Here is a 14,490-nt window from a genome sequence, read left to right as displayed (position 1 = left end):
ATTCTTGAGTTATTGCCTTTCAACATCATCTACTTTTTAATTTTCCATGTTTTCTTGTTATCATATTCTTGTCAGCATTGTGGGATAATACCTAAACCATTCCAATGAACAAACATTTTTCTTTAAGCTGCACCACCATTATTTTATTTTATTTTTAATGAGCAACTCATCCAAGACACGGTCATATTGAATCCTATCTTATATGAGAAATCGCGGGCACGTGACTCCTCCCATCTCACACGCATCAGGCAATTATAGGACCTTTGATCCATGGAGATGACTATAGAAATTTGTTAGACATGAGAGTTAAACCTAAGAGCTCTTGCTTTTTGCAATAGTTAATGCCGTCAACTTTGTCTCCCAATCACTCCCTTCGAGTTGCAACACCTTTATTTGAAAAGCAAATCCCTAACCCATACCCAAAACGAGTTCCAGCTTTGGTCAACTCCAATTAGGTTTTGAAATCAACACAGGGAATCAAGAAATCTATGATTTGGTAATATAATGATAAACTAATCAATCAACAAAAAACATAAACCTAGAAAGAGAGAAGATGTTGGTAGTGTGAACACAGAGACCGAAACTAATGACCCACCAAAATTTGATTAAATACGTTAAACAGTGGAGATACCGACCAACTAATTAAGGTTTTTGTCTGTAATCACCCATTAAATAAAACCCATTTGTTGACATTGCCTCCATGGATGTAGTATTAGAGAATAATTTCATTAACCTATAAGCATCTAATCTAGAAGGGACATTTCATAATAAGACAGAAATTTTAAAAAAAAAACAACCATCAAAATCTTAACAAAGAAATAACGAAGAAGAAGAAGAAGAAGAATAAAGTGAATATTTTTGGCTGATTGACAGGTTCAGACCAAAAGCACTATATTCTAAGCAAATGCCCCTAGAAAGTCAAGTAAAGACAGGGCTCCATGTCATTGTCCAAACCTTAGCTGTTTCTACCACTTAGTGCCCTATTTAACACTCTAAAGCTTAAATTTTTTTAAAAAAAAAAAGAAAGAAAAGAAAATTAGAAGAAAAAAAATGTTGGGTTTTCAATATTCAAAGTTGTTCCTTATAATACATCCAAAACTCCCAACCACTAGTTGATGACCATCAAAAACAAAGCCAAATTTCATGTGTTTGCTTTTATCCCAAACTCCAAACAAAATCCATCAATTATGCCTATCAGTAGCTGACAATAGATAATCAAAGTTTGATGTTGAAAGATAATGATATGCACTATTCTGGTCCCAATGGATCAATCATTTTTTTCTTGTTTCTTCTCCCTTCTCTCACACAAATTTTGATTTTGTTTTGTTGGGTCTTGGCTTTGTTGGACATTTGGAGGAGTTGCCATGCCATTGGATAGTCTCTTGTGACCTTTTTTAGTGGAAATGACCAAGAAAGTTCCCTTTTTTTCAACTTCTTTTCACTTCTTTCACATTCAAATCTAACACTATACCAAGCAGATTTGAGGTTTAAATCCTTAATGGGACACAAAAGCAGCAGTTTATCAAAGTAGGATTCCACAAGCAAACAAAAATTATGCACCAATCTCAATATCTTTAATATAAATCGACCTTATTGGATTCTGCCCAGTAGTGGGATAAGAAATGCACGTAAAGGCTCTTCACAGTTCATGCAGAAACCTTTAGAAATACACTTCAACAATCAGAACAGTATAAGACAGAAGAAAACTCGTTAATGTGCAAACAAAATTCTTTATAGAGTTATAGAACACAAAGTATATGACATACAAAAGATCATAAACAGGGTGGATATGTTCCATTCCATGTTTTTGACATTAGTGCTTCTGATAGCCAGTTTAGTTAAACAAAAAAAAAAATTAATCAACCATTACCCCCACACTTCTCCATTCCTGTCTTCTTGGCTGGGAAGCTAACTGGGGTAAGCTTTGTATCTGGTGGTTCAGTCCAATCCAATGGACGAGCTCCGATCCTCGGGAATTATTGAAACTGGCCTTCTCAGATAAACTGGTAACCGCATTCCATGAAACCAGTCCCAGAAGGAGCAGAACTCTGGTATCACCACCGCGAATAGTAACAAAAGTAAGAACTAATACTACAGAATCTTATAGCTCTACACACCGTCACTGCCAAAAGGGGAAAATAAAAAGACCCAAGTGAAAAGTCAAGCATCAGTTATGTATGGCTGCCAGTAAGTAAGGTCAAGTAGTTCTATTAACAGTTGGGATTCACAAAGTTCTTCATCTCATCCATGAGAGTGTAGAAGTGCTCATTATTTGGCAAGAAATAGAACCCAATGGTTGCCTGCTTTAGATGAAGAAGCTTCACTTGAAACTCGTATTTCTGCAGTCCTTCAACATATGCTAACTGCCAGTCTTGAATAAGATCCAAACCAGCCACAACAACAAGACTCTTAGGGAACTTGAGTCCTTCTATGTTCTTGCCTCGAGGACCAAAGGGGTTGCATGCTGGATGGTCCCTATCTTCACCTTCAGGGAGAAATGCTCTCCAGTACCAGTCCCGGTCCTGGGTTGTAACAAAGTACTTCCCATCCAATCTCTTCTCTGATTCTGTTCTCTGCTGCCCACCAAACATTGGGTGAAGGAGGATATTACCCAATACTTCCACATCTTCTTCTGCTGCCCTGACTGCTACATGGTGAGCTATATTCCCTCCTGAACTATCTCCGGCCAAGTATACATGAACTTTTGGATCCTTTCCACTTTGGAGCCATATCCTGGATTTAACCCACTTAAGAGCTGTCCAACCATCGTCATACGCACATGGGAACCGATGCTCAGGTGATCGGCGATAATTAACAGACACCACAACAGCCTTGCAAACGCTCACAAGGCGACGACAAAAGGTATCATAAATAGCACTACTGGCGGAGGAATGGGTGAAGCTTCCACCATGGAAGAATAGTATGACTGGAACAATCTCAGTGGTGCTCAAGGGCTTTTCGAGCTCTATAGCGCACCACTGTGCCTCATTTGCAGGAGCTGGTTGGTAGATCCGATTAAGGAGGCCAGTGGCTTTATCAACATGATCAAAAGAGAAAACCCCATCCACAGGAATCGTATTGGCGGGAACTTTACGTTCAAGGAACTCCGCCAAATCCCGGTTGAAAGTTCCATCAGGACGGCGAAGAAGATTGTAAGCGAGCTTGAAATTGGAAATGAGGACCCATGTGTTCAGGGGAACAACCCTCTACAAGAAAGAGCAGAACAGGGAATTAGAAGTAGTATCCAAAAATAGCTGTATAGAGAATTTATAAACTATTGCGAGAACTAGATTAGTCTAATGCGTCTTGAAGATCATGGATGAATGGATTAGAAGAGTTCCAACAGAGCCAAAACAGGAAGTAAAGAACACCCTCAAAACCCCACACAACAAATTACCAAGGTTGAATGAAGAAATCAGAATCAGAACCACAAAGGAAACTAGACAGGTGGGCCTCAACACAACTGAAGATCCTCCTCAAAGTCTTATGTTCTAAGCTTTTCTCTCTCCAAGTTGAACTGAAAATGCTCAATCCTCAGCTTTGTAGAACAAGAGAGTCAAAAACCAACATAGAAAAGAGAATGAAGGAAAGTGAATTAAACAAACTCATTCACTGCTAGCTGACAGGAAAACTCATAACAAACACTGCAAAGCTTGAAAGAAAACAGCGTAATTAGCCTCCAAAGCAGCTCAAATTCTTTAATTCAAATCCAAACCCTTGTTTTCCCCCTTCAAAGAGAGTCAATTCCCACAACTTCAACCAACTAGAAACAAAAAAAGAAAACCCACAAAAGATGACAACAAAAACATCAAAAGAAGAAACACCCATGAAACAGAATCACCATTTGAGCCCCCACATCATAAAAAAAAAAAACAAAAACTATATCAAACGGCAGAAGAAGAAATTGTGTAGAATAATACCTTCGATTCACTGAGATTGACTTCATTACTACCCGCCATGGATGGCGTTTCAGCCCAAAACGCCCCAATAAAAAGAGCCTAAGTAAGAACAAACCCAGAAGTGAAAGAAGAAGATCTTCAAACCCAAACCCTCATAACAACTATAGAGTTCTCACCCGAGTCAATTCACAGGAGAAACTGAGAAAGTTCGATTTGATAGATGTGAATGAAGAAACCAGTAAACTCAGCTTTGTAAAACCGCTATATATCTAACTATCTATGCATCTACAGTACGGGGTCGTCCTTTTGTACTCTCTTACCTCTGATTGATTCCTCGTTTTAGAGTTCTGAACAAGGAAGAGACTGTCCGTTTATATAAAATAAGAGAACAAAGAACACACAGAGAGAGAGTGAGAGAGAGATTGATATACGTGTTGCGTTGCAGATTATCAGTGAGAGCGGATAATAAAAAGAGAGAAGAAAATGGAGAGTCAAAACCACACAAAGAAGGGAGGAGCGACGATAGTGGACGGAGATGATAGAGACGACAAATCGGACGGCTGAATTAAACTGTTTTCGTGGGTCCTACCATCTCCCCCTCTCTCTATCTCTATCTTTAACAGCTTTGTATTACTGTTACTCTACGTCTACTAGAGTCTAGATATAGTTATTATATATATATACACATAATAAATTTCTTTTTTTTCCTGATATAATATTTAATTATTATAATTATTATCTATATTCCAAATTTATTAGAGTTTAGTCACCTGTGAACCTGGAGGTTTAATGGGAACATTTTTGGCTATTGACACCCCCACTTTTTGACTACCTACACCCCATGGGAGTTGGTTTTCTCATTTATAAATTTGTCCGCTCGGAGAAATTTATAGTTCCGCTATGAGAATATTTTTACTTTCTCTTCGTGATTTTTATTTCATGAAATTATCTGGTCCTCTCCATTTGAACTCATAATATTTTTAGTTTGGGATGGTAAATATTTTGTGGAATTTTAAAAAAAAAAATGAATATCAAAGTGGGTGGCACATGATGTTTGACTAATTTTATAAATGAAGCTTAGGAGAAATCAACACCGGTGCATACCACTTATGAACACCCAAATTACCATGATAAATGTATCACGGTCATCTCTAAATATTGAACCATAATAAAGAGAAAACATTACCAAAAAGGTAGCATGATTCTCAAAAATCAAGGTCTCAACAACAACAACAACAAAAAAAAAAACTTCATCTCAAATTTCAGAAGTTGAATTATATATTTTGATATTATCAAAGTGTCCCTTGCTTAGAGATTGACACGTGACACGTAGAGTCGAGCTCTCATCAATTAGGGAAGTAAAGTATCTTCGGTCACCGACCAATTTAAAATCGAGGACACCAATTGAAGAGAAGATATCAAAAAAGCCAACATAAGGTAAAATAGTCGAAGTGAGAGCATAACGACAATATCAAGATGCCCCCTCGGCGTGATAACAAGCATGTATCCTCGGTAACCTATGATGACTAAACACCATAGGAAAATCAACACATGACTCACTTTCCTATAAATTCACGTGAGACGAAAGAGAGAACAACTACTCCTACCAAAACTAAAACTCATCTAACTCATTTAAAACGATCCCCAACTTTTAACTCATGCACTTTACTTACTACTAGAGAGAGCTCATATCACCGAGTACTCTCAGTTTATAGCTTATTAAATTGAGCGTTGGAGAGGTCATTCCGAACACACTCTAGAGACTCCCTAGCTTACGTGTTCTCTTGTGCATGCCATGCTTATCAGTACCAAGGGCAACATCTTATGACAATCCTATTGCCTAATACACCATTAAGATCAATGACAATTTTGTTATTAATAATTTAATATTAATAGAATTCAAATGAAAATTAATGCGGAATTTCATTGATTAAATTTTTGATGATATGCTCCCTACAAATAAGATCTAACAATTTTTTTTAAAGGCTTTAGTATTGTTTTAATAATATATATTTTTTGTTTTGTCTCTCCACATATTAAAAGCCTTTAAGCTCACTTTTAATGCTTCCACGCAATTACACAAAATGATTCACGATGCATTATTATTTTTATATTTAAAGGTTCCGAAATATACATGTACAAATAAAAAAAAGAGTATATTGGGTGTAGACTGTATAGTTGTACCTACTCATTTGTACTTTAAAAATTGGCTCATCAATAGAAATATAGAATATATATATTTCTACTTACTTGACAATTATTTAAAATAAAAGGAACACAAATTGTTAGGTACTTTATTAAAATAATAAAATTTAATTCTTTTTTGAGATTGTAGCTAGTATCCTCACTTAACCCACGCTTTTGAGATGTTGAATCTCCTTCTTCTTTTTTTCTTTTAAAAAGTTAAACAATAAATTTTTTTGTTAGAACGATAATATCTCATGGAAGTTTGAAAATACCAAGTGATATGAGTTATGAGTGAAGCCCAACAGCTCAACACTTGAGTATCTTTTTAATAAAAGGATAAAGTCGTGTTGGACTTAAGCTGAGGGGAGTTTTATATATTAATTTGTATAAATATTGGAAAAAGAAAATTAATAGTGGTATTTTCCACACAAAAAAAAAATTTTAGTTGTGATATTTAATTATTTATCATCCTAACAAAAAATTGAAAATCAGTCGTGGACTGGAGATAGCCTTTAGTTAAGTCTGGCCAGTGGCCATAGTTGTCCTCATCGGGAATTTCCGCTAAAAAACAAAACGAAAAGAAAAAGGAGACAAGTTTCCTGCGTGCGGCCCACGCCAAGGCACTTGGCGACAAAATGTTCCCTCTCGACTCCTTTTTGCCAAACCCACCCCCACCCTTCCCTAACTATTCAAATCCCGGAACTACCCTCCTTTCCTCTTCCAAACCCCTTAATTGCCACTGACAATGACACCTGTTTTGTCCTCTAGCGGAAGTCGCGTGACGGCATGTAATTTGGCAGAGACTTTGCGAGGAGCCGGAGCCTTTCTTTTCAAAAAATTTATTTCTTGTTTTTAAATTTTTTCTATTTCTGTTCTGGAGTTATCTATATATTATATGACGTGGGCATTGGATTTTGTCGTATTCTGGTAGAGCAGTGTATATCTGGTCCATCAACCTTTGATTGGGACTGGACACGTGGCGGCCCAGAGAGCTCGCACTATGAATTGGATGGGTCCCTCGTGGAAAACACACCAACCAGACTCGAAAGTCTTCCTGCTTAAAACAAGCTGGTACGATCATCATAAGGCTCCCGCTATGGGACCCACTTTAGAATACCCCATCATAGTCATCAAGGTCTCTGAGCTTGCCACGTGGCTTAACCTGCTTTGTTTGAGTGGTTTGATTGATGGATTTTTTTTTGGGGTGTTTGGAAACATGCGGTGTGGAAAAAAAAGAAAAAAAGTGAAGAAAAGTGAGTGTTGGGTACTTTATGGGGAGTACATTGCTTTGGTTGGTTTGAAGGTGGAAAGTCCATACAAATGTGGAAATCCTAAGATTCTGTTAAATGTTTGATCATATCTTTTTATTAAGTTGGTCATTAGTAGAGGTGTATATGATCGATTTCGATCAATTTTTAGATATAAATTTAATTGATCATTCGATCCATTATTGAAAATAGATTCTATTTGGTGTGATTTTCTTAGATAACCCTAGTCACTAGCACTTATGATAATGAAGTTACCATTATTTCCATGTAGTCTTTCATATGGGCCTATGGGGTGTAGGAGAGGGACTTGGACTTGGTCTATCTATCTTTTTTTGAGTCTATATTTATCCATCTATAAAAATATACATGTGTATGTATATGTATATAGTTGTCAATAACCCATCAATCGAGGTGATTAAGGCATGCTCAATTTGATGGTACGTCCACATACTCAAATTCAAATCTCTCATCCCGCTTATTTTTTTAAAAAAAAGTTAAATGGACATGGTCAAAGTATTTGTAATTGAAGATAAAAATGGGGGTATTGACTTTGTGGCTTTGCAATGAGTGGTGTTTATGGGAGATTCTCTTAAGGCAATTGCATGTAATAAAATATCAAAAACTAACCCTCGCATATGGGGCTATGGGCTAGGCATGCAATTGGGAACCAAAAAAGGTAATTTACATTATTAGGATGTGTTGATGTTTATATGCATGACAATGATAATGGTGGATATTTGTTGATGGTGGATTCTATGTCTATTTAGGGTCTCGATGCTATAGATTAATTTGTTGTCGCAACAATTCGTCTTTTATAGTGGTGGTTTGTTGCTTATAATTTTACCCACAAGGTTTTTTTTTTTTTTTTTCAAATATTGAAAAAAATTAATATTTTTTTAATCGATAATGATACCAAACAAACTTGTCATTTGGACATTCGATATGGGTTTAAACTTAAGTAGTCAGATTCGTGCATATAAAAATTTATCACCTGATAACAGGATAAATTGAGCTAAAACCTAACGTGGTACAACTTACATCCAAATTAGTTGAAAAATGAATTATTATAGTATAAAAAAACTCAAATTCAGTGTCCACAATTTATTTAGTGTTTGGAAAGTAGGGATATCCAAAAAAACCATGCTAAATCGAATTGATCATTTGATCGATTATTGTCAAATGTAAATTAATGAGGATTGACCGACAAACCGATCAAATCCTCAATAACCAACCAAACAATTGGTTAAATTTATATATAAAATTCGACAAAAATTGACCAAAACCGACCGTGTACACTCTACTGGAAAAATATACGAATCCATGTACCCAAATATAAATTATATATATATAGAAGAATATATATTTTGAAAAAAGAAAAAGGTTAGTGCTTGTGTATTTGGATGCATCTGTTGTCCTTATATGGAGGTGGCTAAGCATGTGTCACACAAACATACTCGCACACGCTTATACCAAACATGATGCCGTGTTGCTTTCCCACTACCCCCCCCCCCCCTCTCTCTCTATCTCTAGAGAACTATATATATATTTATATATATTATATATGTGTGTGTGTGTATACACTTGACAGTCTTCATTCACTTGCTTAAGTTGATTTTGGATTTAAGTTATTTAACGTAAGGGCCCCACAAAGGTGGGGAGTTAATTTGTCATTTAGTGCGTTAGGTCAACAACTAGGAACAGCTTTTGGAATGTTGTGCCGATTTGGGTCAATCCCCACCAATGAAAGACCCAAGCACTTGGTTTTCTTGATTTACGTGTTCAAATTAAAACCAACTTTCCACCAATTACAATCAACGCCCCCCAAAATAAATAATATTAATAATAATAATAGTAGTAACAGATTTTTTTTACTTTTTTGTTTTATTTATATTAAGATTTCTTTCGTAGGGCATGACATGGGGCCTTTTTGAATTTTTTTTACCCTTTTAATCTTATATAAAGAAAAGAGAGAAAGAGAACTTCAACATGGGCCGAAGCCCAAAATTTCGAGTTTTGTGGATTATATGAAAATTGGGATCCGGCCCATTTATATAATTTTTTTTAAAAGAATAATTTCCATTATTTTAAAGTGTAATTACTTTCCTATTATACTTTTTTTTTTGGTACAAACTTACCTATTGAATATCGAATATTTTCTAAACCCTAAAAAAAAATCTTGATAATTTGGTATCATTGATGGAGATGTGGAAAACTTACATTATCTTAACAAACATAACTAATGAACAACAATCCACATTAATATATATATAGAAACAAAACGGTGCGTACAATGGGGGCTGTCTTTGGGTATCCAACCAGTACAAGGGAAAAAATGGAGAAAATGTATTTTTTTTTATTTTTTAAATGTCTAAAAGGAAGTCCTTTTTAACTGGGAAAAACTACGTTCAATGAATGTGGTGGATTGGATAACTAGTCTCTCTCTCTCTTGGAGAAGAACAAACTGAATTTTGTCTTTCGCTTTTTAAAATTTTTTGTCAGAATATGACCAAACTAAGTACAATGAATATAATGAAGGAAGCTTTTTTATGTAATAATTGTTGGGTTCACTGTCCATTTCCTTTGACTGCAAAGCATAAACCAAAGAGTGGAATCACATGCGTTGTTGATTACTTGGTACAAAATATTTGTTCCATTCATGTTCAGATGCTTTGGTTTCTTGGTAATTAGTTTAAGACACATTTTTTTTTCTGACATTTTTATGTGCCTAATTTTGATTAATAGAGAAAAAGAACAAGATTTCATGAAAATATTTTGTAATTTTTTGTCCTTGTTAGTTAAAAACAATGTCACCCAGCTTAATTTTTGTCTATGTTGAGTCACTCAAAATTGGCTTGTTATGGTTGATTTGAGAGGTGGATTGGACTATATATATTGAGCCAGCTAATAGTCCATTTTTTGTCGAGACTAAAAGAAGAAAATTCTTCTTCTTTTTTTTTAGTGATTTTTTGAATTAATGTAGTACTAAAACTTTAAAAATATAGAAAATAACATAATTTCTCCATTCAATTGATATTTTATGATGACATATTTATTATTTTAAATGTAGACTACATAGCAATAGCAAGGTGACATCTGGGTTAACTGAGATGCTCCCCAACTCGATCTCCTCTTGTTCAGTCTGTGTGGTGACATGTGTCAACATCTCATTAGAGAAGTATTTTAATATTCTCGGGTACCGTCTCATTGATTTTGATACATCACATAAACATATGAAGTGATGTGTCAAGAACACCAAATAATTACTCAATGGCAATGGATGTAACAAAATTACAAATTGACCAAACCACGGGGTGTCGGTAACTTTTCCCCCAATGAATTACCTAGAGGCAGAGCTATTGAACTTTAGGGGCTTGGTCATTGAGAAGGCCCGATCATTGGCCTCTTGGGTTTGACTGTGACTTCAAGTTTGATATGGGCCTTTTGTGTAACCGACCTAGAGCCCAATTTAACTTGGGCCTTCTGTGTTCATCGGAGCCCGCACTCATTCCTTCTACTTTCTAGTTTCTCGGTTTCTCCTGCTCTGCGGCATACATATCTTCTCTCTTCAGCTTCCTCCTTATGTGCGACATAGTCAGGAATTCTAACCCTAATCCGTGGGTGATTCGTCGTCCGTAGCTGCAGTTTTTGTTACAGAAGGTTCAGCGCAGTTCTTACTTGTTCTCTGCAACGTAAACCCTAATTCACATCGTTTCTGGCTGTTTCTCGGCTTTCCTGTCTCAGAAGAACAGTTCCAATCCGTTCAACTAAATACAAGGCACGTATCTTACCTTCTTCTTCTATTTTAGGCAATTTGTTTTCATGTCGATTAACGCCCCAAGAGCGGTTGTAATTGTGGCTGACACATTGCAAGTTGCAACGGACGATACGCTAATGATATCGTATGATTTTCATGCCTTTCGCGATCTGCTCACGTACTCGCAAAATAAGAAAGATATTTTGTCGAGTATCCACTGATATGAACTACTGTTATCAGTATTCACCGATTTGACCGACTGTTATCGTCGCTTTATGTAATTTTTGTTTGTTTTGGTGGGTAAGTACCACAATTGATATGTACATGACCTTCTATCCAGGAACCATAAAGACGCATATGGCCGATTCAAGTGAACCTGAACCTCAAAAGGCTGAACAAGGTAGAGACATATCGAAATTGGGTTTTTGGTGTCTTTTTCGCCCTTTTGCTTTTGCTATTGCTATTGTTTGATCTGTGCAACAATGGTTTGATTTTATTTTATTTTCAGTTTGCAGTTTTTTCAGGAAGCCTTCGAAGAGCAAAAACATCAGGAAAAGAACTGTTGATGAAGAAGATTCAGAAACTGAAAGCTTCTTGTTGCATCCTCAGAAGAAGGCTCCAAAGCCCGACAATAAACTATATTTTTCGACTGGATCCTCTAAAAGCTCTGTATCTGCAGATGCAAACAAAGAGCCTGAGAGGCCAATCTTTCAATTTGAATCTTCAAAGGAAATTCAGGTTCAGAATGATAGCAAAGCAACTGCAACTCTAGAAACTGAGACTGATTTCTCGAAAGATGCACGGGCTATCCGAGAAAGGGCTCTCAAAAAGGCTGACGAGGCTTTGAAAGGGAAAAAACAAAGCTCTGGTGATGAGAAGTTATATAAAGGGATTCATGGGTATACAGATCACAAAGCTGGTTTTCGAAGAGAGCAGACTATTGCCAGTGAAAAGGCTGGTGGATCGCATGGTCCTCTTCGAGCTTCTGCTCACATTAGAGTTTCTGCCAGGTTTGATTATCAACCAGACATTTGTAAGGATTACAAAGAGACTGGTTATTGTGGATATGGAGATTCGTGCAAATTTATGCATGATCGAGGGGATTACAAATCTGGATGGCAGATGGAGAAGGAATGGGAGGAAGCAGAGAAGGCAAGGAAGAGAAATTTGGCTCTCGGAGGGGATGACGAGGATGAGGGGGTTGCATATCAGAATGATGAAGATGAAGATGAAGATGATGAGCTACCCTTTGCATGTTTCATTTGTAGGCAGCCCTTTTCGGATCCTGTTGTGACTAACTGCAAGCACTACTTCTGCGAGCATTGCGCACTAAAGGTAATCTGATGCATAGCAAATTGATCCCATTTTATGAATTCCGATTTCTCAGCAAGCTTTCAGAGTCAGAAGCTTTGATTACTTTCCATGATACGAGATTTTGGCTTTTCCTCACATGTGCATATGCTTCATTAGTTCATTATGCCTTTGGATTCTATGTCTTTACTTTTTACTTCTCATGCACTGGAGTGCCATACATGTTCTTAACACACAAACTTTGCATTCCATTCGAAACCATGTTTTTGCTGTTACTGTGCGACATTTCTTTATTTGATTGGATGTTCTTAACTTGTGTATGATTTTGATGACAGCATCATTCAAAGAACAAGAAGTGCTTTGTATGCAACAAGCCAACTCTAGGAATATTCAATGCGGCTCATGAAATACGTAAGAGGATGGCTGCCGAGGGTAAAAAGTAATTCTTCACTTTATATGTTTGTAGGCATGGCTGCTTGAAACTTTTTTACTTTGCTGCCATGCAAGCAATAATGTCTGTTTGCTGCTCCTTGTTAGTTTTTAAGATAATTTAAAATTTCCTCATTTCTGTCCTAGAATGTTAGCAAACATAGTATAATTAACAGACTTGATCTTGAAATGATGTAGTCTTGTAGAGTAGAGAGGCTGTAATACGGCATTGGTAATATGGGTGAACTCCGACACTTTTTCTCAGTTGCACTATAATTTCTTATGGTCAGAGACTCAGAATAGTATTAGTATTACTCTCTCTTCTTCGCTTGACCTTAATATAAGTTGGTAAACAGCCATCCGATCGAAGTTTTCGTATTCGCCCACTTGCCATGGGTTGCTTGAACACCACCACAACCAGCATCTAGTTTCCATTGCTCCCTTGGGATCTAGTCAAGTATGGCATCTTGAGGTCTTCTATTTCACTTTCTCGACTGTCTGTTGCCTTGCCTTTGCCTGTCGTTGGAGTGGCGGGATTATAGGTTGGAGAAAATACCCTCTTTTACGGTAACCAAGCTGTTAATGGGAGGGATTGGATGAGCCGTTCTGATACACATTTTAGAATCCATTCTGAACTATTTAAATTCTAAGAACTGCTTCTTCTGCCCTTATCACTGGTAAATATTTTCTACATAATACAATTCATTTGCTGCCGGTATGGTCAGTCAGGCCTTAAATAATTTACGTCATTTACCGGTGTCAAAGTTTTTATTTTTTTAGAGCTTATGATTGGTTTCAACTTTCAATTGAGGTGTTAGTGATGGGACTCATTTTCTTGTTGATCATGCCAAAAAGTTGATAGGGTGTTTTTTTTTTGCCCCCCTCATATAGTTACCTCCACAATCTCACGGGTCAAAATTTGAACGTCATATTAGTATGTATTTTAATAACAATATCAGTGTGGATTTAAATGGAAGGAATGTCTTTTTTTTCTTCTTCTTGATAGCAATGGAGTACATCTTGCCTTGGAAATAAAAAATACAAACTCCACATTGTCTGGGTCTAGGGTTTGAAGAAGATGGATTGCCGAATTGGATTCTTTGATCCGTGTCTTGTGAGTCTTTCTGCGTAGACGGGCTTGGAGAGAAATTAGGTCCAATCACTCGGCCCAATGGAAGCAGGTATTGTGAGGGCTCGTTCAGCCTTTAGTTCCATGGTTTGACTAGGCACATCAATGGTCAACCACTCAACCTCACTTTTTCATAAGCCTCCCAATCATCCCAAAACAAGTTTATCGAATGAATTTCGTAAGCAAAGTACACACGGTTTGAAAATTCTAAATTATGGTAAAGAGTTGCTTATTATTATTTTTCTCTGATCAGGATAAAAATGAAACTTGACCGTTTAATTTAATTGTGGAGACTCCATGGCATCACTATGAAAACGAATAACGAAAGTACTTAGAATGAAATCAGCCGACAAAACTGAAAAGGTATTCCTTGGTTGATTGGATCGTTTTCATATTTTAACTTCACACTCAATTCTAACAATAAAATAACACCGAGAGTTCCCGACACTCTGACCTAAGCCTACGAAGCCAAAAATAAATTTCTCGCATTTGATGGGGTATCCAGTCCTCGTG

General features: G+C 36.6%; 2 protein-coding genes across 2 annotated transcripts; one reads left to right on the top strand and one right to left on the bottom strand.

Moving 5' to 3' along the window:
- Positions 1-1,710: 1,710 nt before the first annotated feature.
- On the bottom strand, positions 1,711-4,526 carry LOC119982541 (gibberellin receptor GID1B-like). Its single transcript, XM_038825987.1, has 2 exons — positions 3,921-4,526; positions 1,711-3,206 (listed from the first exon to the last, which is right to left on the bottom strand). The coding sequence occupies exons 1-2, from the start codon at positions 3,957-3,959 to the stop codon at positions 2,211-2,213; spliced, it is 1,035 nt and encodes a 344-aa protein (XP_038681915.1). The 5' UTR covers positions 3,960-4,526; the 3' UTR covers positions 1,711-2,210.
- A 6,343-nt stretch (positions 4,527-10,869) lies between these two features.
- On the top strand, positions 10,870-13,110 carry LOC119981746 (zinc finger CCCH domain-containing protein 1-like). The gene is made up of 4 exons (XM_038824860.1): positions 10,870-11,129; positions 11,449-11,508; positions 11,617-12,443; positions 12,755-13,110. The coding sequence occupies exons 2-4, from the start codon at positions 11,466-11,468 to the stop codon at positions 12,860-12,862; spliced, it is 978 nt and encodes a 325-aa protein (XP_038680788.1). The 5' UTR covers positions 10,870-11,129; positions 11,449-11,465; the 3' UTR covers positions 12,863-13,110.
- Positions 13,111-14,490: the final 1,380 nt, after the last annotated feature.

The sequence above is a fragment of the Tripterygium wilfordii genome, chromosome 17 (genome assembly GCF_013401445.1).
Source record: "Tripterygium wilfordii isolate XIE 37 chromosome 17, ASM1340144v1, whole genome shotgun sequence".
Lineage (NCBI taxonomy): Eukaryota > Viridiplantae > Streptophyta > Magnoliopsida > Celastrales > Celastraceae > Tripterygium > Tripterygium wilfordii.
Note: the sequence above shows the minus strand (reverse complement) of the source record. Positions and strands in the feature narration are given on the sequence as shown.

Bases quoted from the DNA above. Each gene is read 5' to 3' on its own strand.
- LOC119982541 (XM_038825987.1), bottom strand. From the start codon at position 3,959: ATGGCGGGTAGTAATGAAGTCAATCTCAGTGAATCGAAG. The intron at 3,207-3,920 runs GTATTATTCTAC...TCTTTCTTGTAG, and splicing joins TCAATCTCAGTGAATCGAAG to AGGGTTGTTCCCCTGAACAC.
- LOC119981746 (XM_038824860.1), top strand. From the start codon at position 11,466: ATGGCCGATTCAAGTGAACCTGAACCTCAAAAGGCTGAACAAG. The intron at 11,509-11,616 runs GTAGAGACATAT...TTTTATTTTCAG, and splicing joins ACCTCAAAAGGCTGAACAAG to TTTGCAGTTTTTTCAGGAAG. The intron at 12,444-12,754 runs GTAATCTGATGC...TTTTGATGACAG, and splicing joins GCGAGCATTGCGCACTAAAG to CATCATTCAAAGAACAAGAA.